Source organism: Cantharellus anzutake (assembly GCF_015039405.1).
Source record: "Cantharellus anzutake strain C23 chromosome Unknown EI90scaffold_159, whole genome shotgun sequence".
NCBI lineage: Eukaryota > Fungi > Basidiomycota > Agaricomycetes > Cantharellales > Hydnaceae > Cantharellus > Cantharellus anzutake.
The window spans coordinates 73,746-92,986 of NW_024067109.1; the positions used below are offsets into that span (position 1 = coordinate 73,746).

The following is a 19,241-nucleotide window of genomic DNA, read 5'->3' on the forward strand; positions in this document are numbered from 1 at the left end:
CGCCGATAATTTTGCACCTTGCTGTAAGATAGCTTTATCATCACCGGGGTTCCCCTAACACGATTTGTTGAAGATTTACCTGTGGCCCCAAGGTATCATACCAAGGGTTTTCCAGGTGTGTTACTCTCCGTGTAATTTACAGTGGAATACCCAAGTTCTGACTCATGTTTTTTACCGTGCGCGCGGCATTATTGTACCACGGTATCATACTATGCTTTTCCGTAGTTTCTTACTTTGGACACCATTGTATTCAGGATGATAGGAACATATTTTACTTACTTATGTTAATACAAGAAGGCTATACAGCATGGTGCGAACGGAGAAAGCGAATTGGATGGTGCAAACGGGAAGAATATGACATGATGCACCGTGATTCCCACCAAAGTGAACGTGCGAGAAGCGAGCAAGAGCAGTGCCTGTATGATAAGAAGCATGAGACGAGTGCTGAAAAGATTGTGGTATCGCACCAGAATGGATAACTCAGAGAACGTAGAATGTAGTACCTGTCTATCGATCGCGCGACGATCCACCACCCGATGGGGAAAATTCTGGTGGCCTGTCTCTCAGATAACCCTGAAGCATAGTATAGCACATGTGGCGGCTCGGGGAGTGCAGCTGATCGCAAAGTGAAAGAGAAGCGAAGGTGACTTTAGGATCGGGAATCTTAGAGTCTGGTCATATGGACACACCCACTCACATAGGGTATCACTCATGTCCCCATTCGATGGGCCTTGCAGACGTGTCAAGGGTACAGTGCAGTAGGATACGCTGCCGCGCGTGATGTGGTGGGAGAAAAGCTAAGTCCTAAGTCTCCACTCGAGACAAACAAAAATAAATGAGAGTCGCCAGTCAATAAACACCCCCTTCCTATTCCAATAAAAGCTGGTCGCCTGCCTAACCCCCTCCCCATCCATAGACCTCATTAACATCTCCTTGCGGTTGTAATATGTGGGATTCTAGCTCAGAATCTCCCTATCTGGTTGTGCTATCCATTTGAGGGCCGAGCGGCAAAATTGTCGATCTTAATGCTGCCATTAGGAGATGGGGCATCCAGCAACGTTAGGCTATAGTACTATTCAGTAATCAAAGCATGTATTACAACAACACCGTCTTCGTATTCGACTGCAGCATATCACGATCCGTACTTAATAAGAACCATGGTTTCCCAAAGTAAAGCACCGACCGTGCGGAATCTGAGCGCAACAACCCAGGTATTTTTCCAACCAGGTCTTTCCCATGGGTCAAATTGCCATAGGTAAAATACCGCGTTTTTGTAAAATACTCGGGTTGCGGGGTGTTTTTTACCGCGATTTACTTCCCACTGTGAGTCGCCTCAATGGCGCACTGACTTTGGTAGCAGGAATACCAAGAAAGGAAATACAGCGCCGCAAGCTCAACATCACACTGTGAGTTGGCCACAGCGCACTATAACTCCCAAGAAAAACCAAGATTTTCAACATAGAGTCCAAGCCAATACGTAGAAAGTGTTCTGAACGCGGCAGTTCTGCGTTTGGCAAACTTTTCAATTATGTATTGATCTAGACCCTTCGTAACTGCATGCATTAAGCGCCCGCATTCAGGGCTTTGTGGGCCGGTGATGGCGCAAACCCCGAAGTGAATTATAATACAACAGGGCGGCTACCCCTAACAGATGAAATTGACTGTTCGTATTTCCACAAATGGTCGATGTGTTATGCGTCATTAGTTGAGTTACCTTGCTTGCAAGGTCTCTTGCATGTCCACAATTCGTGGGAATTCTGCAAATATATTGGTGGGAATTCTGCAAATGTATTGACCGCTTTTTTGCACGTGTCCTTTCCTCCGACGGATCTTTCTGGCTCATTTGTCCCGCAAACTCCGTAGCGCAAATTTAGGCCCCAAAGGTGCTGTGCACAAGATCCTCTGTAACCTAGGGTCACCATGACAATATGACATATAATTCGGACCACTTTCACTATCGTACCGGTAAGGCAGGCCACCTGGCCCCTCTGCAAACAATCGATTGTTATCTTTGAGCGCTTGTAGCTAAAACTGTTACAACTATGTTAACTCAGACTTCAGACACCCAGTCGGCTCCTGTAAGTACGAGTTTGGCTCACTGCGCATTCCTCTTCACTCATTATTCCAATCTCAGTTTGAAACTCACGCGCATCTCTGCAGACGCGATTGTATGCTCTAGAAACCTTTCTTACGTGCAATCCACACGTGTGCGACTCTCAGACACGCGCCTGTGCTGATTAAGCCGTTCTCACTCGAAATTCACACGCCCGCGCGCACCTAGAAACATGCGCTTGCACCTACTCCGCTTTCTTCTCTGTGTTCACGGCTCCCCAGGCTCAGACCCACGACTTTTGGGCCTTCCACACACATCTTCCACATCCCCCACCTGCTTTTTTGGCAACACACGCGATATTTGCGCCTGCGCACGCTGAGAAACTTGTGCCAGCACATCCTAGTCCAGCCCCACACGATATTCACGCGCTGACGGCACTCTACCTGTGTATTTGCCCTCTGACACACTCTCTCGCGCACGGCTGTGGAAACTCGCCATGTACTGGCTTGATGGTAGGGATCTCCCCCCGGATGATTCTGCCTTGGGGCGGTGAGGAATACTGGGAGACACCTGAATGCGATAAGGTGATAGAGAAGGCTCACAATGCAATAGGAGTCCTTGCTGACAATCTCAAGGCTGCTGTTGTTTTGGGTGATCGCACGCGATGGTGGATTTCTGCATGTGAATATATCGATGCTGTCATTGGGATCGTGCGTCGCAAGGCTTTGTGGAGTTATAGGGACAAGGGTGTCGGGTATAACACATGTAAGGATGTGTTTGAGTGGCTGGATGCCATTTATGCTGAGTGGACTTCTATTCCTATTGTTACAAAAATGGGGCCGGAAGCGCCCATTTTCGTCCGTTCTGGCGCAGGAATAGGAAAGGGGGTTGGACATAGGGGTTTACAGGTGGTTTCACAGATGGTTTAACATGTTGTTGAACAGGTAGTGTGGCAGCGGGTTTTTGTTGATTAATGATTGGATAAACTTAATTACTATACAAATCATGTGACACAGAACCCATAAGAGTCTAAAATGGGAAATTCCCATTTCCATAACACCTATGGTCCGCTTGTATGAGCTCGCATGCAAGCGCTATCTGAAGTCCCTTCCAACGGATCTCATTGTCCCTCTAGCCTTTGCCACATTTCGCCCATCCCTTTCCCCTCTTCCCCTTGATCTTGTGGCCAACGATGAGCCAGAATCGGATAAGAAAAACAAAGTTTGGAAAAGTACTTAGTGGGCTCTTGCCACCACATGTTATGGAAATGGGAATTTCCCATTTTAGACTCTTATGGGTTCTGTATCACATGATTTGTAGAGTAATTGAGTTTATCCAATCAATAATCAACAAAAACCCGCTGCCACACTACCTGTTCAACTACATGTCAAACCATCTGTGAAACAACCTGTAAACCCTTATGTCCAACCCCCTTCCCTATTCCTGTGCCAGAACAGATGAAAATGGGCGCTTCCGGCCCCATTTTTGTAACACCACAGGTGGCATCCACCAATCATACGCCAGTGTAAAGTGGGCACGAGACAACATGACACCAGTTGGTTTGATGGGGTATAAGAAGTGCAAAGTACATTCGTTTAATCAGATAAAGCTAGGGGAATGAAGAGCATTGGCAAAGCTAACTGGTGGCAGGTAATGGTGAATGTAGCGTGCTCATGGCAGACAAAGAGAAAAGGGAAAAGAACACCTGTGTGCAGAAAGATATTACCAGTTTGATGGAAGGATCGATGATGTTGGCAGAAAACATTCCTGTTCCGCTAACTTCACATGCAAAAGCCTTATCATAAGCAAGGTCAGGGCTGCACAGCAGCCATTTCTAGTTACATTTGACGTCCCATCGTACATAACACCGCTCACCGTGCTCTCTTGCCGCTCATCATCATCGTTTCCATCACGTTGAGGCCTGATCGTCTGAATTGCCCCCCTTCCGCCGCAAGCGATTACAGTGCCACGGCATGTATTGATACACATCACTCGTCATGATCCTCAATCACTAATGCCTCTAATGAGTGATTCTTGTAGTCCTGTCTAGTTTCATAGCCTATGGGGAAGTAAATCTTTGGGGACCGAGTAAGTGTCATTCTTATTAATCGAAGATTCTGCGTTAATGCCCTTGTCAGGGCAAATGTGGGGTCGAAGTTAAATGGACGAGGGAAGCTCATGGATGTTCGGGCTTCTCCACTCCACATTGGACCGCTCCGTCTGCGACACGTGAATCATTATCAGCGACTCCGGCTCCGGCGTGGCTGCGGGACACTGTCTATGACTCAACTGTTTACTAGTGGAGCATCGCACCTCCGCTTGCATCCCTCTGCTCCGTGTTGGCCTTCGCCTTATAGATCCCCGTTCGCCGCAACTGGCATCATCTCCTGTCTCGGTGTTATGGAACAGGTATCATGGGGCGGTTGCTACACTGTTCAGGCTTGAATTCGGTCGCGGGCTTGCGCATCTCACTCGCGCCGCACTGCCTCTCTCTCTGCATTTATTGCTGCGTTCGGAGCAGGCCATTGGCAGTGCCCAAATCAAGCTTCGAAACTAAACCCCTCTAATCATTCCTAGCTACATATATATATATATATACCCCTATATGTTGGATGTCCCTCAATCTTCCTGCCTCACCTTGGTTGTCCCCTGCGAACGACGCATCTCGCATAACAGGCCGACGAGCGGTAATTGGGCCCTGCAACTCCACAACTCAATTTGTCTCCACGTCACCTACAATGATTGCTCACAGTGCAACTTCCACAATTAAGGGGTCTTCATCGTTCGACCGCTTTCATCATCACTCGCCTCAACCCGTAGAGATTAGAACCGAGACACTAAATCACTCGGCGTACTACTCTAATCATCCATCGCTGCAGTCAGCCGACGATCACTTGTGTTCGGGAGACCAAGATGCGGACCCACGAGGCAATCCATCCATGTATGGGAGGGTCAAAAGGGGGGGCTCCCCATTCGTATTTGAATCACAACCCGATGTCCAGCTCGCCCTGCATGAGTCGCTGAGCCGATCACAAGGTGGGGAGCCGTGGCGCCATTCGCAGCACTGCCAACCCGCTGTCGCGCCATCCTCCGATCAGCGAACATCGTCCGATTCCCGAGAAGAATATTGCCTTTCTGTTACAGAGATGCTTGGGGAGTGGGTCGAGGAGAAAGGAGTCTTGGGGATGGCGTTGGAGGTTTCGCTCCTTGGGCTATGTCTGCAATATTTTGTGAGGGAATGATGGATGACTGGGATGATGGTAAAATGATTATCTCAAGATTGCAGGGAACATTTGTATTTCATACGCTGCCGCACTACATTTCTACATTTAGTATTTTTGATAATGTTTGTGATGCTAGCTACCATGATGGATATAATTCTACTAGGCCGAGTAGCATTGGGCTGCCGGTTTTACTTTGTGCGTTTATCACAAGGTCTGATGTGGGTGATCTTGAAGATGTCTGGAGAGTTTCAACTTTCCTTAAACGCAAAGCCCGAACACGATGAAGAATCTGGACATTTTCAACACTATCAGACATCAATCAAACGGTACCAGCCGAATCCCTTCACGCATTGGAATGCCCCGCAATGTGTTCGGATTTTTCTGCTTTTCAGCCTCCGCGGCAGCAAGGGCGCTCGGAACAGGGATACCACAACAATCGCCCCAGCCAGACTCGAGTTGACCTGCTCCTGGTCCGTCATTATTGTATTGAGTGGAAGGGTTCAGGTGGATGACTTTCCCGTTTGGTAAAACACGATCGCCATTCGTGTGGTTGTGAACGTGGGGGTGGGCGTGACCAGTGTGAGGATCGTCCAATGTCTCATCCTCTTTGTCCTCTGGATCCAATGGCTGGAAGGAGAGGATGGAACCGAAGAGGAAATGCTGCATGACAGGAAGTTTGTTCAGAACCTCAGCCTTGTACATTTTGATCATTCCTGTGTTGACTTTCTCCCATGTCTTGACCTACGGGGGGTCAGCTGAGCCTCGAACGAACGCAACGGAGATCATACCGCCGAGATATCATCCAACATGGGTGAATGCCACCTCAGAGTTGCTGATTTTATCTGAGGTTTATTTGCATGTGAATAAGTAACGGTAGCTTCATGCAACACAAATAGCAAATGGCGACTCACGGAATTGATGAACTTGATACACGCCAAGTACATATAATCCCTTGAGAATTCTTCAACGATGTCCGTGTCGTGAATGGATTTTGGTTTGATGTATCTGTGATCTGGCAGAGGGGAATTTAGGTCTTATAAAGACGCATGTAGATGGGGCTCACTTCTCAGCTGGGCAGATCCCCACAAGAAAGGCAGAAAATGATAATCGTCCAAACCCCATACTCCATGTGAGCCTGCAGGCTCTAGCCAGTATGACTGCTGTAGGATGCGCATTACCGCGATGTAACGCCAAAAGACGCGGATCACCAAAGCTGTGTGGTCGGACTCTTGTACAACCTTCAGCTCTTCCAAGCACAATCTGACGGGATATGGTTAGACAAAAGAATACACACATTATTTTTGATTCCACACTGACTTACATCCAGCAGAGGAAATTTAATTCCATACCGCTCCCGTAGTCAATTCGAGAGCGATTTCCCCAAGATTCTCGGAAATATACGGAGAGTTCATCGATGGCTTCGGATGGTATGTCTGGGAGCTGTTCGTGTAACGAAGAGGAGGCCTACACAATGACCCACATAGTCAGGATCGAATCGGACTGATAGATCGGGAAATGGGTACACGCCGACGACACTTTGTCATAGAAGTCCTTGAAAGCAGGGTTTCCAAAACGGGAGGCAGCATTATTGACAGGCGGGGTGCTTTTTGCTATCTCCTCCACTTGGTCGAGTATTGAAAGAACAGCTTTTATCCCCTGTCGATTATCAGCAATGGATTGCAGTCACAAGGAAGAGCATCCCAACCTCAGATTCGGAACAATCATCCCTGGTCTTCACACCAATAACTGAATCGTTGAGCCTCTCGATGTATTTCACCACTTTCTCATATGTTTCCGAGTCTTGGAATTGTGCGAGGTGACTGGGGCTGAGAATCGCTTTTAGTGGCTGGCTGAAGCTGTCCATTTTACGCAACCACCTGAAACTCTCGGCTCGTGCCGTGGCCTCGACTTCGTCAATTCGAGACGACGTAAAAGTTTGCTTAGACAATCCAAACCACCTCTAAGCTCTTGACGTCCTCAGACTGGCCAGACGTTTCCTGGGACAGGCCAGAACGCGTCCTGTAGCCTGACTGGAAACTAGTCACTCACTTTCCCGTCGCTCCCCAACACCCCCACAACGAGATGGCCACTACGCGTACAGCAGATGCCAGGGCGTCTGAAGACGACCTGGCTACCCTCCCCTCCATCTCGGATGATACAATTGTGTCTCGTCTTCGAGACCGCTTTCTCAACGACATCATCTACACTTCCGTAGGGTCCTCTACCTTAGTTGCCCTGAACCCCCACAAATATGTAGGCAGCAATGCCGACTCAGTTTTGCTACAATATGCAACCGAGTACAGAGACACCAGCGGGGAGAAGGAATATCGGTCTCCTCATATCTTCCAATTGGCAAACAATGCATATTATCATATGCGACGGACAGGGCAAGATCAGAGCTTGTTGTTTAGGTGCGAGAATCGATTCGGTTCATGTTGGGTTATCAATCCTCATGTACTTTTATTATTAAAGTGGCGAGACTGGAGCTGGCAAGTCGGAAAGTCGCCGTCTTGCAATCAAAAGCGTTATTGAGCTCAGCGTCAGTAACCCTGGAAAGAAGGGCTCCAAGTTGGCGAGCCAGATCCCCAGTGCCGACTTCATTTTAGAATCATTTGGGAATGCTCGTACTCTGTTCAATCCCAATGCATCGCGTTTCGGCAGGTATACCGAGTTGCAATTCTCGGATCGTGGAAGGCTCTATGGTGCTAAGACATTGGATTATTACCTGGAGAAGAGTCGTGTAGCCGGGGCGCCTTCTGGAGAACGCAACTTTCATATCTTCTACTACCTCCTTACGGGTGCCACTAACGAGGAGCGACAGCACTTACATCTGAGCGACAAGGTAGTGTACCGCTACCTCACCCATGGCGGCGGGAATCCGTTCCAAGAGGACGATGGTCACAAATTTGAGCGATTAAAACATGCGTTGAAAAGTGTTGGGTTTTCAAAGCGCAGTGTCGCCCAGACTTGCCAACTCATTGCTGCCATCATCCACCTCGGCAATATCGAGTTCACGCGGGACCGAAATCGCAACGAGGATGCTGCCGTAGTTCGCAACACTGATGTTCTCAATATCGTTGCCGAATTTCTGGGAGTCTCTGCTGCATCGCTGGAGTCTGTCCTGTCGTACAAGACTAAACTTGTCAAAAAGGAGTTGTGTACGATCTTCCTAGACCCCGAAGGAGCCTCCGATAATCGTGACGACCTCGCTAAAAATTTATACTCGCTTCTCTTTTCCTGGCTAAATGAATTTATCAATCAGAAACTGTGCAGGGACGATTATACCACATTTGTCGGTTTCCTCGACTTCCCGGGATTCCAGAATATCACTTCCTCGCCTAGTCGATCCAACTCTCTCGATCAGTTCTGCATAAACTATGCCAATGAACGCCTGCATCAGTGGGTACGCCGGCAAATATTCGATCGACACGCAGACGAGTTTGTGTCCGAAGGTCTTTCTGGCGTTTTCCCTACAGTTCCTTACTTCGACAATTCTGAATGCGTTCGAATGTTGTCGACCATGCCTGGAGGCATCATCCATATCATGGATGACCAGGTCAGGCGCATGCCGAAGAAAACCGATCACACCATGATCGAAGCAATGTCCAAGCGCTGGGGCAATCACACCTCGTTCAGATTGGGAGGAATGGATCATTCGGGTTTCCCGACGTTCACTGTTAGCCATTATGCTGGTCCAGTTACTTACTCAGCCGAATCCTTCCTCGAGAAGAATGCCGCAGCATTCAATCCCGATTTCGTATCACTCCTTAGACGCAGTTCCGAAGGCGGTCGTACCATGGGCGGCGAGAGCTCAGGCTCTTCCAATCATTTCATTCAAGCTCTTTTCTCCTCCAAATCCATTGCGACTGAAGCACACCCTCGCCATGATGAGACGATCGTGGCCGCACATCAGCCAGTCAAGCCCATGCGGGCCCCGTCCATGAAGAAGAGGGGTACTGTGAAACGCAGACCTGCAGGTGAAGCGCCAAAGCCCGAGGTGACAATTGAAGAGGAGGCAGATGAAGGTCCTGCTGATACCGAGGGCATCAAGTGCGTCGCTGGGGAGTTCAAAACCGCTCTAGATGTGCTTTTCGAAACTCTCGACGAGACAAATCCCTGGTCCGTAATGTGCATCAACCCGAATGATGCACAACTACCAAACCAGCTTGAAACTCGTGGGGTTAAGGCTCAGATTCGCAGCGCTGGCTTGTCAGAGGTCTCCCGGAAAAATGGAATTGTCATCGAGGCTAGCATGACCCCCGCCGAGTTCTGTGATCGCTATCGTGACCAGCTTAGAGAAGTTGGACTGTCACCTGAAGATGATCCCGTGGGCAACGTCCGGGCCGTCCGTGAAGCTCTCGGGTTATCCGATCGAGACGTGGTTGTGGGAAATCATAAGGTGTGTCGGACTTGATTATTGGCGTCTTCGAGACTCAGCTATGGTTTTCAGGTTTTCTTAAGTCAAGTCGCGTTCCACAAGATGGAAGACTACTTGAGGGCTAATGATGCGGAGGAGCAAAAACGAAATCGGCTGAGGGTGGCAGAAGCTCAGGCGGGTCTCCTTGACGTTCGAACGGATGAATATGGTCCATACGGGCATGGACCTGATGGGGAGGATGGAGACAGATCACCGGTAACGGGGTACAATGACCCATTTGGCAACTCCAGTCAGGTTCTGCCTCTCGTTTCCAATGCTCAGGGTCAACCCTTTGTTGGTCGCGCGCTCTATGGAGATGATGATGACGGACGCTCATTGCAAAGTGACGATTTCGATCAGCACAGCCGTATCACAAGTGGACAGGAAGATGCAAGCAATTACGGGAGTGAATCCTATGCACCTTCAAGAAATATGTTCCAGAACACTCGGAAGGTTCAAGCAGAAAAGGACCCGTTGCCCGGCGATATTCTTCAGAATGAAGTTGCAGAGGAAGTTCATGACTCGTCCGCTCGCCGCCGTTGGCTTGCCCTTGTTTGGCTGCTGACATGGTGGCTTCCCACACCCCTCCTCACGTACATTGGCCGTATGAAGCGTATGGATATTCGACAAGCGTGGCGCGAAAAGCTGGCAATCAACATCCTCATTTGGTTTGTTTGTGCCAGCGCGATTTTCGTCATCGCTATCCTTGGATATATTATCTGTCCGCACGAATACGTGTTCAGCCCGGCAGAGCTCAAATCTCACTCCTACAACAACGATCCCAAACACACGTATACTGCGATCCGCGGGGAGGTTTTCGACTTGACAGGCATCATGCAAACCCATGTGACCACAGTCAGTGTCATACCTCAAAAGACGGTCATGAAATACGGTGGTCTTGATGCTACCTCTCTATTCCCTGTTCAAGTAGGTTCCTAATGTTGGACCTCTTCCATTGTCGTACGACTGACACGAATATGAAGGTCAGCGCCCTCTGTGAAGGTGTGAATGGCCCAGTCAACCCTTACGTTCTCCTGAGCTCGACAAACCAATCGGTGAATGTCGAAGCTCAGTACCACGACTTCAGAGCGTTTAATCAATATGACTATCGACCTGATTGGTATTTCGAAATGATGATCCTCATGCGTTATAACTGGCGTGTAGGGTTCGTTGGTTACACTGCCTCTGCCATTCGATCTTTGGCCAGCAAAGGTCGCGCCGTCGCTGTGTACAATGGCATGGTTTATGACTTGTCGGATTATATTAACTTCCCGCCGGTGGTTCACGCACCTGATGGAACACAAGTCCAGGATCCAAACTCAATCAAGACGCTCTTCATGGAATCTACTGTCGTCGATCTGTTCCGCTACAACAACGGCCAGGATATCACGAACAAACTCAATAATCTACAGATTGACTCCGATACCTTCGCTCGCATGCAGACTTGTCTCCGTAATTTGTTCCTGATCGGCAAGGTCGATAATCGTAACTCTCCCCAATGTTTATTCTCCACATATATCTTGTTGGCTTTATCAGCGGTGATGGTTGCAGTAATTGGGTTCAAGTTCATCGCTTCTATCACATTCGCCTCGCCGCGTAGACCCGAAGACCATGACAAGTTTGTCATCTGCCAAGTGCCTGTCTATACGGAAGATGAGGATTCCGTTCGCCGAACTATCGATTCGCTGGCGAAACTGAGATACGACGACAAACGCAAGTTGCTCTTCATCATTTGCGACGGTAACATTGTCGGTTCCGGAAACGATCGTCCTACTCCTCGGATTGTTTTGGACGTACTGGGAGCAGACCCAAACTTGGACCCCGAACCCCTTAGCTTTTTGTCGTTGGGAGAAGGAGCAAAGCAGCATAATATGGGCAAGGTGTATTCTGGTCTTTACGAGTGTTCTGGTCATGTGGTGCCCTATGTGGTCCTTGTCAAGGTCGGGAAACCAACGGAAAGGTCCCGCCCCGGCAACAGAGGAAAACGAGACTCGCAGATGGTGTTAATGCATTTCTTGAATAAGGCCAGTCCTGCAACCCACTTATTTCCACGAGTGTTGATCTGGACTCATTGTCCAACCACAGGTTCACTTCAATTCAGCCATGAATCCTTGCGAACTTGAAATGTATCATCAGATCAAAAATGTCATCGGAGTGAATCCCTCCTTCTATGAGTACATCTTCATGGTGGATGCCGATACGACTGTAGAGCCCCTCGCTCTAAACCGGCTCGTTTCGGCGTAAGTAGACATTGGCATTGCAGCATGGACATTTCTCACTGCGGTTATGTAGCATGATTCACGACAAGAAGGTACTTGGTGTATGTGGCGAGACATCCCTCTCAAACGAGAAGCGGTCTGTTGTCACTATGATGCAGGTAAGTAGTTGTGCTTTTGTCGGTTGCAAAAATCCTCAATCTTCTGCTATAGGTGTACGAATATTTCATATCCCATCATCTGGCGAAGTCGTTCGAGTCCCTTTTCGGATCGGTGACTTGCTTGCCTGGGTGTTTCACTATGTACCGTCTTCGCACGCCAGACACACACAAACCACTCTTCATCTCCAATGCCGTCATCGAGGATTACTCAGAAAACCGAGTTGACACTTTGCACATGAAGAACCTGCTTCATCTTGGAGAAGACCGATACCTCACAACGTTGTTGCTGAAGCATTTTCCCAATTACAAAACTCAATTTGTCAGAGACGCCCATGCCTATACTATCGCTCCTGAGGAGTGGAAGATCTTATTATCGCAGCGTCGCCGTTGGATCAATTCTACGGTACACAATCTTGCCGAACTGGTTTTCTTGGATCAACTTTGTGGTTTCTGTTGCTTTTCCATGAGATTCATTGTCTTTATTGATCTCCTGTCAACCATCATTCAGCCTGTTACAGTCGCTTACGTGAGTGTCCCCGCGTCTCTCCGGTCTATATGGCGCATTATTCATCCCGACTTGTTCAGATCGTTTATTTGATATACCTGGTGGTTGGGAAACATGAGTCGGTGCCTCTGTTTTCCATCATCATGCTAGCTGCTATATATGGCCTTCAAGCGCTTGTCTTCATCTTCCGTCGTAAATGGGATATGATTGGCTGGATGCTATTTTATATTCTTGCTATTCCTGTCTTCTCATTCTACCTCCCACTCTATGCATTTTGGCGCATGGACGACTTCTCATGGGGTCAGACCCGTATTGTTATGGGTGAAAAGGGTAAGAAGTTGGTGATCCACGTAAGTTCCGATGTCTCGTTCTTTGGTTGTCCAGTGACCCACAGCGTTTCCAGGACGAAGGGAAATTCGATCCCCGTTCTATTCCACTGAAGTCATGGACAGACTACGTGAGCTCCTTATTGTTTACATTTTGCGTATCTAGCTGATTACCATGTCCCGGCAGGAAAATGAGTTATGGGACAAAGAGTCCAATCACAGTGTAGGATCATGGGTGCCGCCAACCAAGGGCAAGGATGGATATCATACTCCTACGGCATCAATATACGGTCGTCAGACTGTTTATGACGCACATGAAGTCCCATACTCCCGCTCTTACTCTCCTGCACCTTCTTATAATGGACGTCAACCGTCGACATACGGATTCCCCCAGGCCCACGCTGATACTTTGGGGCGACAGTCCATGGCTGGCGTCCAGTCGCGCCCCACAACATCGTACTTACCTGACATTGGTGGTGGTGGCTTTAGCGGCGACTTCTTAGGATCGCCTAGCGGACAACCATCCGACGCAGAACTAGAGCGTGCAGTACAGGAGATCCTGCGCGATGCTGATCTCAACGTCAGCACTAAGCGTGCAATTCGTTCCCGCCTGGAGGAGTCATTTGGGATAGATTTGACGGCTCGGAAGACGACCATCAACGCAGCTATAGATCGCATCCTACTTACACAAGCACAGTGATACTTTCAACGACTGTGACTAAGCAGTATTTGACCCCTTCATGCATGGACGATATGGCTTACATTCTCACTCGGACACTTTGTATCAAATTTACAAGTCCTGATAATCCAATATTTAATCTCTCTCTCCTTCAAGTTGCCCCCTGGGACTGAAAATTAGCGGGGTCCTTCGCTAAACCCCCTCTTCAGTGGCAAAAACTGCCACCGGGGCCGCGAGAGTTCACACGCCATAAATTGTTTCTAAAATGCTGAAGGCAAGTTTGTATCAACCCTGAACATCTGGGTAGTGCCCCCTTGGTTTTCTGGATGACTAGCGATGGTCGCGCTCAGTTCTGACAGCGTAGAAGAAAGAACAGGAACGCGACAACGGAATTCTCATCGCCTTCAGCTTTATCTAAGAGAAGTTGAGCGCTTGACCGAAAAAGGAACGTAGCGCTTATCAATTAAAGGGCTCCCAACTGAGATGCCGATTCCCATGTTGCAAAATGCCCGAAGGCGCGTAGTTAACATTGGTAGATTTCTTTGGCTTTGTTATCGAGCCGAATGATTTGGGTAGCGTGGCTAACGTCCCGGCGCTCTGCCCACAAGGGGCATTTTGTATTCGCTGTCCTGCTTTGGTAGAGGCTAGGACACTGCCTTATTTGTCGTGGGTTGAGCAGCGTGCCTGTCTCATCTGTTCGGCACCCCCTCAGCGATTGCTAACGCACGATGTCTGGCCGATCTGGGCTCTCTCGGTTTTTCGAGAGACGGAAGCGTCCCGGCGGTCCTTTGCAACCCTCGACTGCCGCTCCCACCATCCAGATCACTTCTTCCCCCACTGCAAACGATGCAACTACTAGCAGAGATCGTGATGGATCTGAGGGATCTCATCTTCAGCCTCCTAGTGGTACTGCATCAACTGGTGGCAGTTCTCAAGATCTAGAGCAGCGGAGGTCTTTTCGGCACGCTATATCTAAGATGTTCAGAAGGAGTCTGAGTCCCAATCCTAACCGTCGCACCGGCCAATCGGCCTCCCATCCCAGACGATCTGTCCCCTCTACACCGGATCCGCCATCCCCTAATCCATCACCATCTCCAGTCCCCCCTGAGGGGACCATCGATATCACAATACCCAGCGGGCGCAGCATCCATGGCAACACTGAGACTCCCCACCCACAACCACAACGCACAGGCGTGAACTTAGATACGCCAATAGATCTAATGCCGTCGTCTTCAGCCGTCCCTGCTGGTGAACGAAAGAAAACAATCATCGCCGCCACAAGGCTCGTCCTCCAAACCGCCGCCTCTGCTCTTAAGTTAGCCCCCATTCCGAATCTCGATCAAATACCAAATATACTCCTATCATGGCTCCAAGCTTACGAGGTTCGCAGGGCGTCGCGATTTTGCGATCTAATGATATAACCTCACGTTTTCATGCAGACCTCGACAACAATGACGAAAATCTCAAAGGATTGGACGATGAAGTTCGAAATGCTCACGAAACGATCTTTAGGCCTCTCCAGCTGTGGACTGGCCGAGTCCCTCCTGAAATCCGTGAGCTAATTCAACAATTTAACTTGTAAGTGCATTCACTTTATCGCTCTCTCGTCCAAATCTCACATCCCGGTAACAGGGCCCTAAGAAAGCAATTGAGGCAAATCGAAGCACTCAAACGTCGAAAGCTTGCCAAGAGGGTAATCCTAGCGACTGAGATATCTCAGGAGATAAGCGCGGTGAAGTCCTGTATCAGTAATGCTGTCTCCCGTTTCACGGTTTGTTTCCTCAGTGTTCAGATAGTCCGTTAACTGACTTGGGCATGCACCATAGACTGCGGCGACAACTCTGAATCTCTTCCACACAATTCGGTTATCGGTGGACTGTTCGTTGCATTCCCTTTTTTTTCGCTGCTTAGAATTCAATGATATTCCAGATGAACTCTCGAAACTCTACAAAGCGAACGCGGAATACTCTGCCGTGGAAAGCAAGTCGGAATGCCTGGAAAACACTCGGGTCCGGATTCAGGAATTAATACTCGATCACTTGGAGAAACGGGAGCACCGATTTGTTTGGCTTCGTGGCTCCCCCGGCACTGGAAAGACTGCTATATCAAAGAGTGTTGCCTCAACACTTGCCAAACGGCGCCGCTTGGCAGCGTCTTTCTTCTGGGACAAAAACCAAGTGGGAACAGGAGTCGATTCGATTAAGCACTTTCCCTCTACTCTTGCACGCCAGCTCGCGTTGTTTAACACCGAGTACGAGAGTCTTCTTGTCAATCAGCTTCGACAGCCCTCTTCACTGGAGGATATTCTAGGCTCCACTCTGGAAAAGCAGATGAGAGCTTGGATCGTCAAACCCATGCTTAAACTTCTATCTCTGGGCGAGGAGCGCTTCATCATCGTCTTGGATGGACTAGACGAGTGTGGGGCTCAGGAAGAACTTGAGTCTTTAATGAAGCTAGTGTTTATCCTCGATGAGCTGCCAGCCGCGTTTGCTGTGTTTGTCAGCTGTCGTCCAGAGTCATCGGTCATGTCGGCTTGGGATAAGGCCCGGGCTCAGGGCCTTGTCATACCATATGAAAATGTAGATGCTATCGCGAAGGGCGAGAAGTTCCACACTATCCGCCGCATGGTCGAGGAAGGCCTTCAGGGTTGCATCGAGAAGTCTGCCTGGAAGCCGTCAAAAGAGGATATCGATGCATTTGCCTCGGCCTGTCGTGGGTTGCCGATTATTGCCTCAACCCGAGTCCGGGATGTTTCTGTTCGAACTCGTCGTGGAGCAACCCTTCGATCGGAGTTCGAATACATCCGTGATCTCGCCGATGCTCCCACTGACGTCAACTCAGAGTACTTGCGCATACTTCGCCGTGCTTATATGTTCGACTCATCTGGAGTTCCTCCACATATAGCCGAGAAGTATCACCAAGTGGTTGGCACAATCATTGCAGCACGCGAGCCGCTAAGTGCATTTTCTATGTCACAGCTGTTAGGAATTGCCGAGGAAGATGTCCTCGCTATTTTGGAACCGATTAGGTCAATTGTAAATCTCTCTTCAAAAAGTGGCTTGGCTCGGAAAGTGGCTCAGAAAGTCCCTCGAAGGACATGAAGGGTGTCAAATTCTATCATGCAACAATGAAAGAGTTCATAATGGGGGATTCGATTGGTAATGAAAATGACAAAGCATTCTTTATCAAGGATGCAAATCAGTATTTCATCGGACTACCACTCCTCCGATTTTTCAATAATTGTTGTGAGCGGGGTGTGTTTGGGGAGCCCGCCACTCTCCCTTTAGGAGATAAACGAAAATGGAGCGATTTTCTGAAGGGAGAACGCCCCCATCATCTCCGATATGCTCGTGAATACTTATTAGAACACTTGGACCCCTCACAACTCTTTGCGCAAGAGTCCAATTTGCAGAACGAGTTTGATACATTCCTCACGCGAAACTTGGTTACATTTATGCACATGGCGCAAGACGACGAAAGGGACAAGGGATTCCCTTATGGATTTGATGAATTCAAGGTAAATAAAATCATTGTGCCGCGATCATTTCAATATGATGTCATTTTTAACAGGATCACGATTCATTCAAACTTTTGAGAGAAGCTCGAGAAAAGCAATTTGTGGAGTATTCGTCTTGGGCGTCATGGTTTATTTCTACGACTTCCTGGTCACCATGGCACCTCCATCGATCAACCCTTCCTTTCACCCCAATGTCATCACCTTTTCACAAACTGTATGGCCACCTCTCCGATCCCGTCCGGATCTTCACCATTTCCAGCGAGTTTACCGGGCACAGAATCCCATTGAGTGAGGATTTACTCAATGTTCGAATGGTCATGGAGGCGAAGCTACCTAATATGCCAGAGAAGGTTGATAGTCAGGGTACTGTTGAGGTTGATTATGATGCCCAATTTAACGACCCTGATGTTCGTAACGGTATCGTGACATGTGCGGCGCTCTCCCTTGATGGTCGCCAAGTAGCTCTTGGTTTTGGTAGCGGTGTTATCGAACTCGCTGATATCGACCATCAGCACACAATTTTCCGATTCCAGCTCGATCCACCCAACCATCCAGTCTGGATCGAATTCGTCCACGGCAGCCACCGAGTCGCTGCCGAGGACAATGAGGGGAATGTCACCATCCTTAGCCACGATATGACCCCCGTTAATCTTGGTACTCTTCCCAATGGTCCTCTTCCCGCTGTAACTCGAGTATCAGATAACGGATTATTTATCATACGGGTTCCATGGAACACTGATAACCCTTGGTACGACAGCATGACTCTCGTATCCATTTTGGGTGACCCGCACTTGCAGCACCTCGCACCCCCTTCTTCCAATAATTTCACTCCAACTTCCAACCCTCCTATCTTAGCCTCCAAGCCTTCTACTTCATCCTCTGCATCCATCAAAAGTGACGCAGTGCTCACTATTCCGCACCGTCGCACGCTTGGGTTTTCTCCGGGAGCACATTATCTCGGCGCTTTCGATGGGCTCAGTGCTTTCACTTGGTCGACAGATTCGGGTGAGCTCATTTCGAGTTATCGTGTGACGGATTTCGGTTTTTGGGTTATGAATCCCGCTGTTCCATCCACCTGCTCTTATCGCATCCCTGATCCTGTACCCCCTCAACTTACCCTTCACTTGACAACACGTGGAGCAGCAAATAGACATTATTCCAAAACAAATGCAGTGCATCACTTGGACGAGTCCTGGATCAAGTGCCCATTTTATGTTCTCTTGCAAGACAAGGAGGAGGTGGAGGAGGAGGAGGAGGAGGAGTCTGACATCCGTTCATCTGCTGCAGGGGGAACCCCACTGTTCTTTTCCGATGGAGACCACGGGCTACTAGTGTTCTTCAATGGCAAATCAGAATTCATTATTCCCAAGGAGTACCGACCAGCTGTTTATTCTGGTGTCAAAGGTTCAGGCCCTTGGTATGGTGATCAAGTGCCATCTGATCCTACCCGTCTGTACAGCCCTCGGTCCAGCAAAGATGGGACTCGAATTCTCTTCCAAGGCCAGCAGACAGCTCCAATTGTTGTTGATCTTAGCCAAGTCATTTAGGATGTTCGTGGTCAATTGAAGCATCTTCTTATTTGCCTATCTACTGTCATCGGAGGGGGAATCGCAAAGTTTCGCTAGGTCAACCTTCCAACTTTCACTTCCCTCAGACGAGGTTCCCTTTCCCTAGGGTGCAGTGGGTATAAGTAAAGCTCGGAGAGTTCAACGGATCTATGACCATTCCTCCCTTGTACTGCATCTTGTTTAGTCCTGGGTCGGACAAAATGAGGGTTGGTGTTGCAACCACAGAGATCTTTTCATAGTTCCTCAATTCGCTATCACTCCGTATCGACTGAGTCAGATTGATTTTCCGTTATCACATATCAAAAATCGATATTTCCTTTCCCAGTTCCGTCGTTTCGCCCTACGTTCATCCTCAGTTGCACATAAGTAATGTAACAAAAAGACCAACGTAGTATAAGTGCTAGATAGGTGTGTGCATGTACGAGCGTTTGGTGAAGATCCCCTACTAATACTCACAAGATATGCGGCAAAAAGTGACGGTCTTTGCATCGCGTTAAATAACGCTAACTAGGCTAAAACGGCATTATCACGATATCGTCTGCTGTACAATAGATACTTATCAGTTGCAGTAGATC

The 19,241-nt window shown here is 48.7% G+C and overlaps 4 protein-coding genes across 4 annotated transcripts; 3 read left to right on the forward strand and 1 right to left on the reverse strand.

The window, feature by feature from the left end:
• Window positions 1–4,582: 4,582 nt before the first annotated feature.
• On the forward strand, window positions 4,583–5,444 carry EI90DRAFT_481170 (uncharacterized protein). The gene has a single exon (XM_039067683.1). It carries the CDS (start codon window positions 4,666–4,668, stop codon window positions 5,293–5,295), a length of 630 nt encoding a protein of 209 aa, XP_038908420.1. The 5' UTR covers window positions 4,583–4,665; the 3' UTR covers window positions 5,296–5,444.
• Window positions 5,427–7,141, reverse strand: EI90DRAFT_3179495 (Phosphotyrosyl phosphatase activator; the record flags this gene model as incomplete). The annotated part of the gene is made up of 7 exons (XM_039066359.1): window positions 5,427–6,018; window positions 6,066–6,119; window positions 6,189–6,289; window positions 6,341–6,537; window positions 6,599–6,741; window positions 6,805–6,933; window positions 6,983–7,141. 7 exons carry the CDS (start codon window positions 7,139–7,141, stop codon window positions 5,593–5,595), a joined length of 1,209 nt encoding a protein of 402 aa, XP_038908421.1. The 3' UTR covers window positions 5,427–5,592.
• A 21-nt stretch (window positions 7,142–7,162) lies between these two features.
• Window positions 7,163–13,736, forward strand: EI90DRAFT_3091182 (chitin synthase-domain-containing protein). The gene is made up of 10 exons (XM_039062375.1): window positions 7,163–7,688; window positions 7,750–9,676; window positions 9,728–10,621; window positions 10,678–11,718; window positions 11,780–11,934; window positions 11,987–12,071; window positions 12,124–12,597; window positions 12,657–12,926; window positions 12,980–13,033; window positions 13,090–13,736. The coding sequence occupies exons 1-10, from the start codon at window positions 7,360–7,362 to the stop codon at window positions 13,600–13,602; spliced, it is 5,742 nt and encodes a 1,913-aa protein (XP_038908422.1). The 5' UTR covers window positions 7,163–7,359; the 3' UTR covers window positions 13,603–13,736.
• Window positions 13,737–14,998: 1,262 nt separating this feature from the next.
• On the forward strand, window positions 14,999–17,140 carry EI90DRAFT_481832 (uncharacterized protein; the record flags this gene model as incomplete). Its single annotated transcript, XM_039067685.1, has 4 exons — window positions 14,999–15,159; window positions 15,214–15,352; window positions 15,408–15,459; window positions 15,511–17,140. Coding segments are annotated over 4 exons (1,524 nt in total), but the record flags the coding sequence as incomplete, so codon positions are not given.
• Between the last annotated feature and the right edge of the window lie 2,101 nt (window positions 17,141–19,241).

What these genes read in the sequence shown, in the direction of transcription:
- EI90DRAFT_481170 (XM_039067683.1), top strand. Translation starts at nt 4,666, where the DNA reads ATGTCCCTCAATCTTCCTGCCTCACCTTGGTTGTCCCCTGCGAACGAC.
- EI90DRAFT_3091182 (XM_039062375.1), top strand. Translation starts at nt 7,360, where the DNA reads ATGGCCACTACGCGTACAGCAGATGCCAGGGCGTCTGAAGACGACCTG. An exon ending in CTGTTGTCACTATGATGCAG is followed by an intron (nt 12,072 to 12,123) that starts GTAAGTAGTTGT and finishes CTTCTGCTATAG; the next exon opens with GTGTACGAATATTTCATATC. An exon ending in TGAAGTCATGGACAGACTAC is followed by an intron (nt 13,034 to 13,089) that starts GTGAGCTCCTTA and finishes ATGTCCCGGCAG; the next exon opens with GAAAATGAGTTATGGGACAA.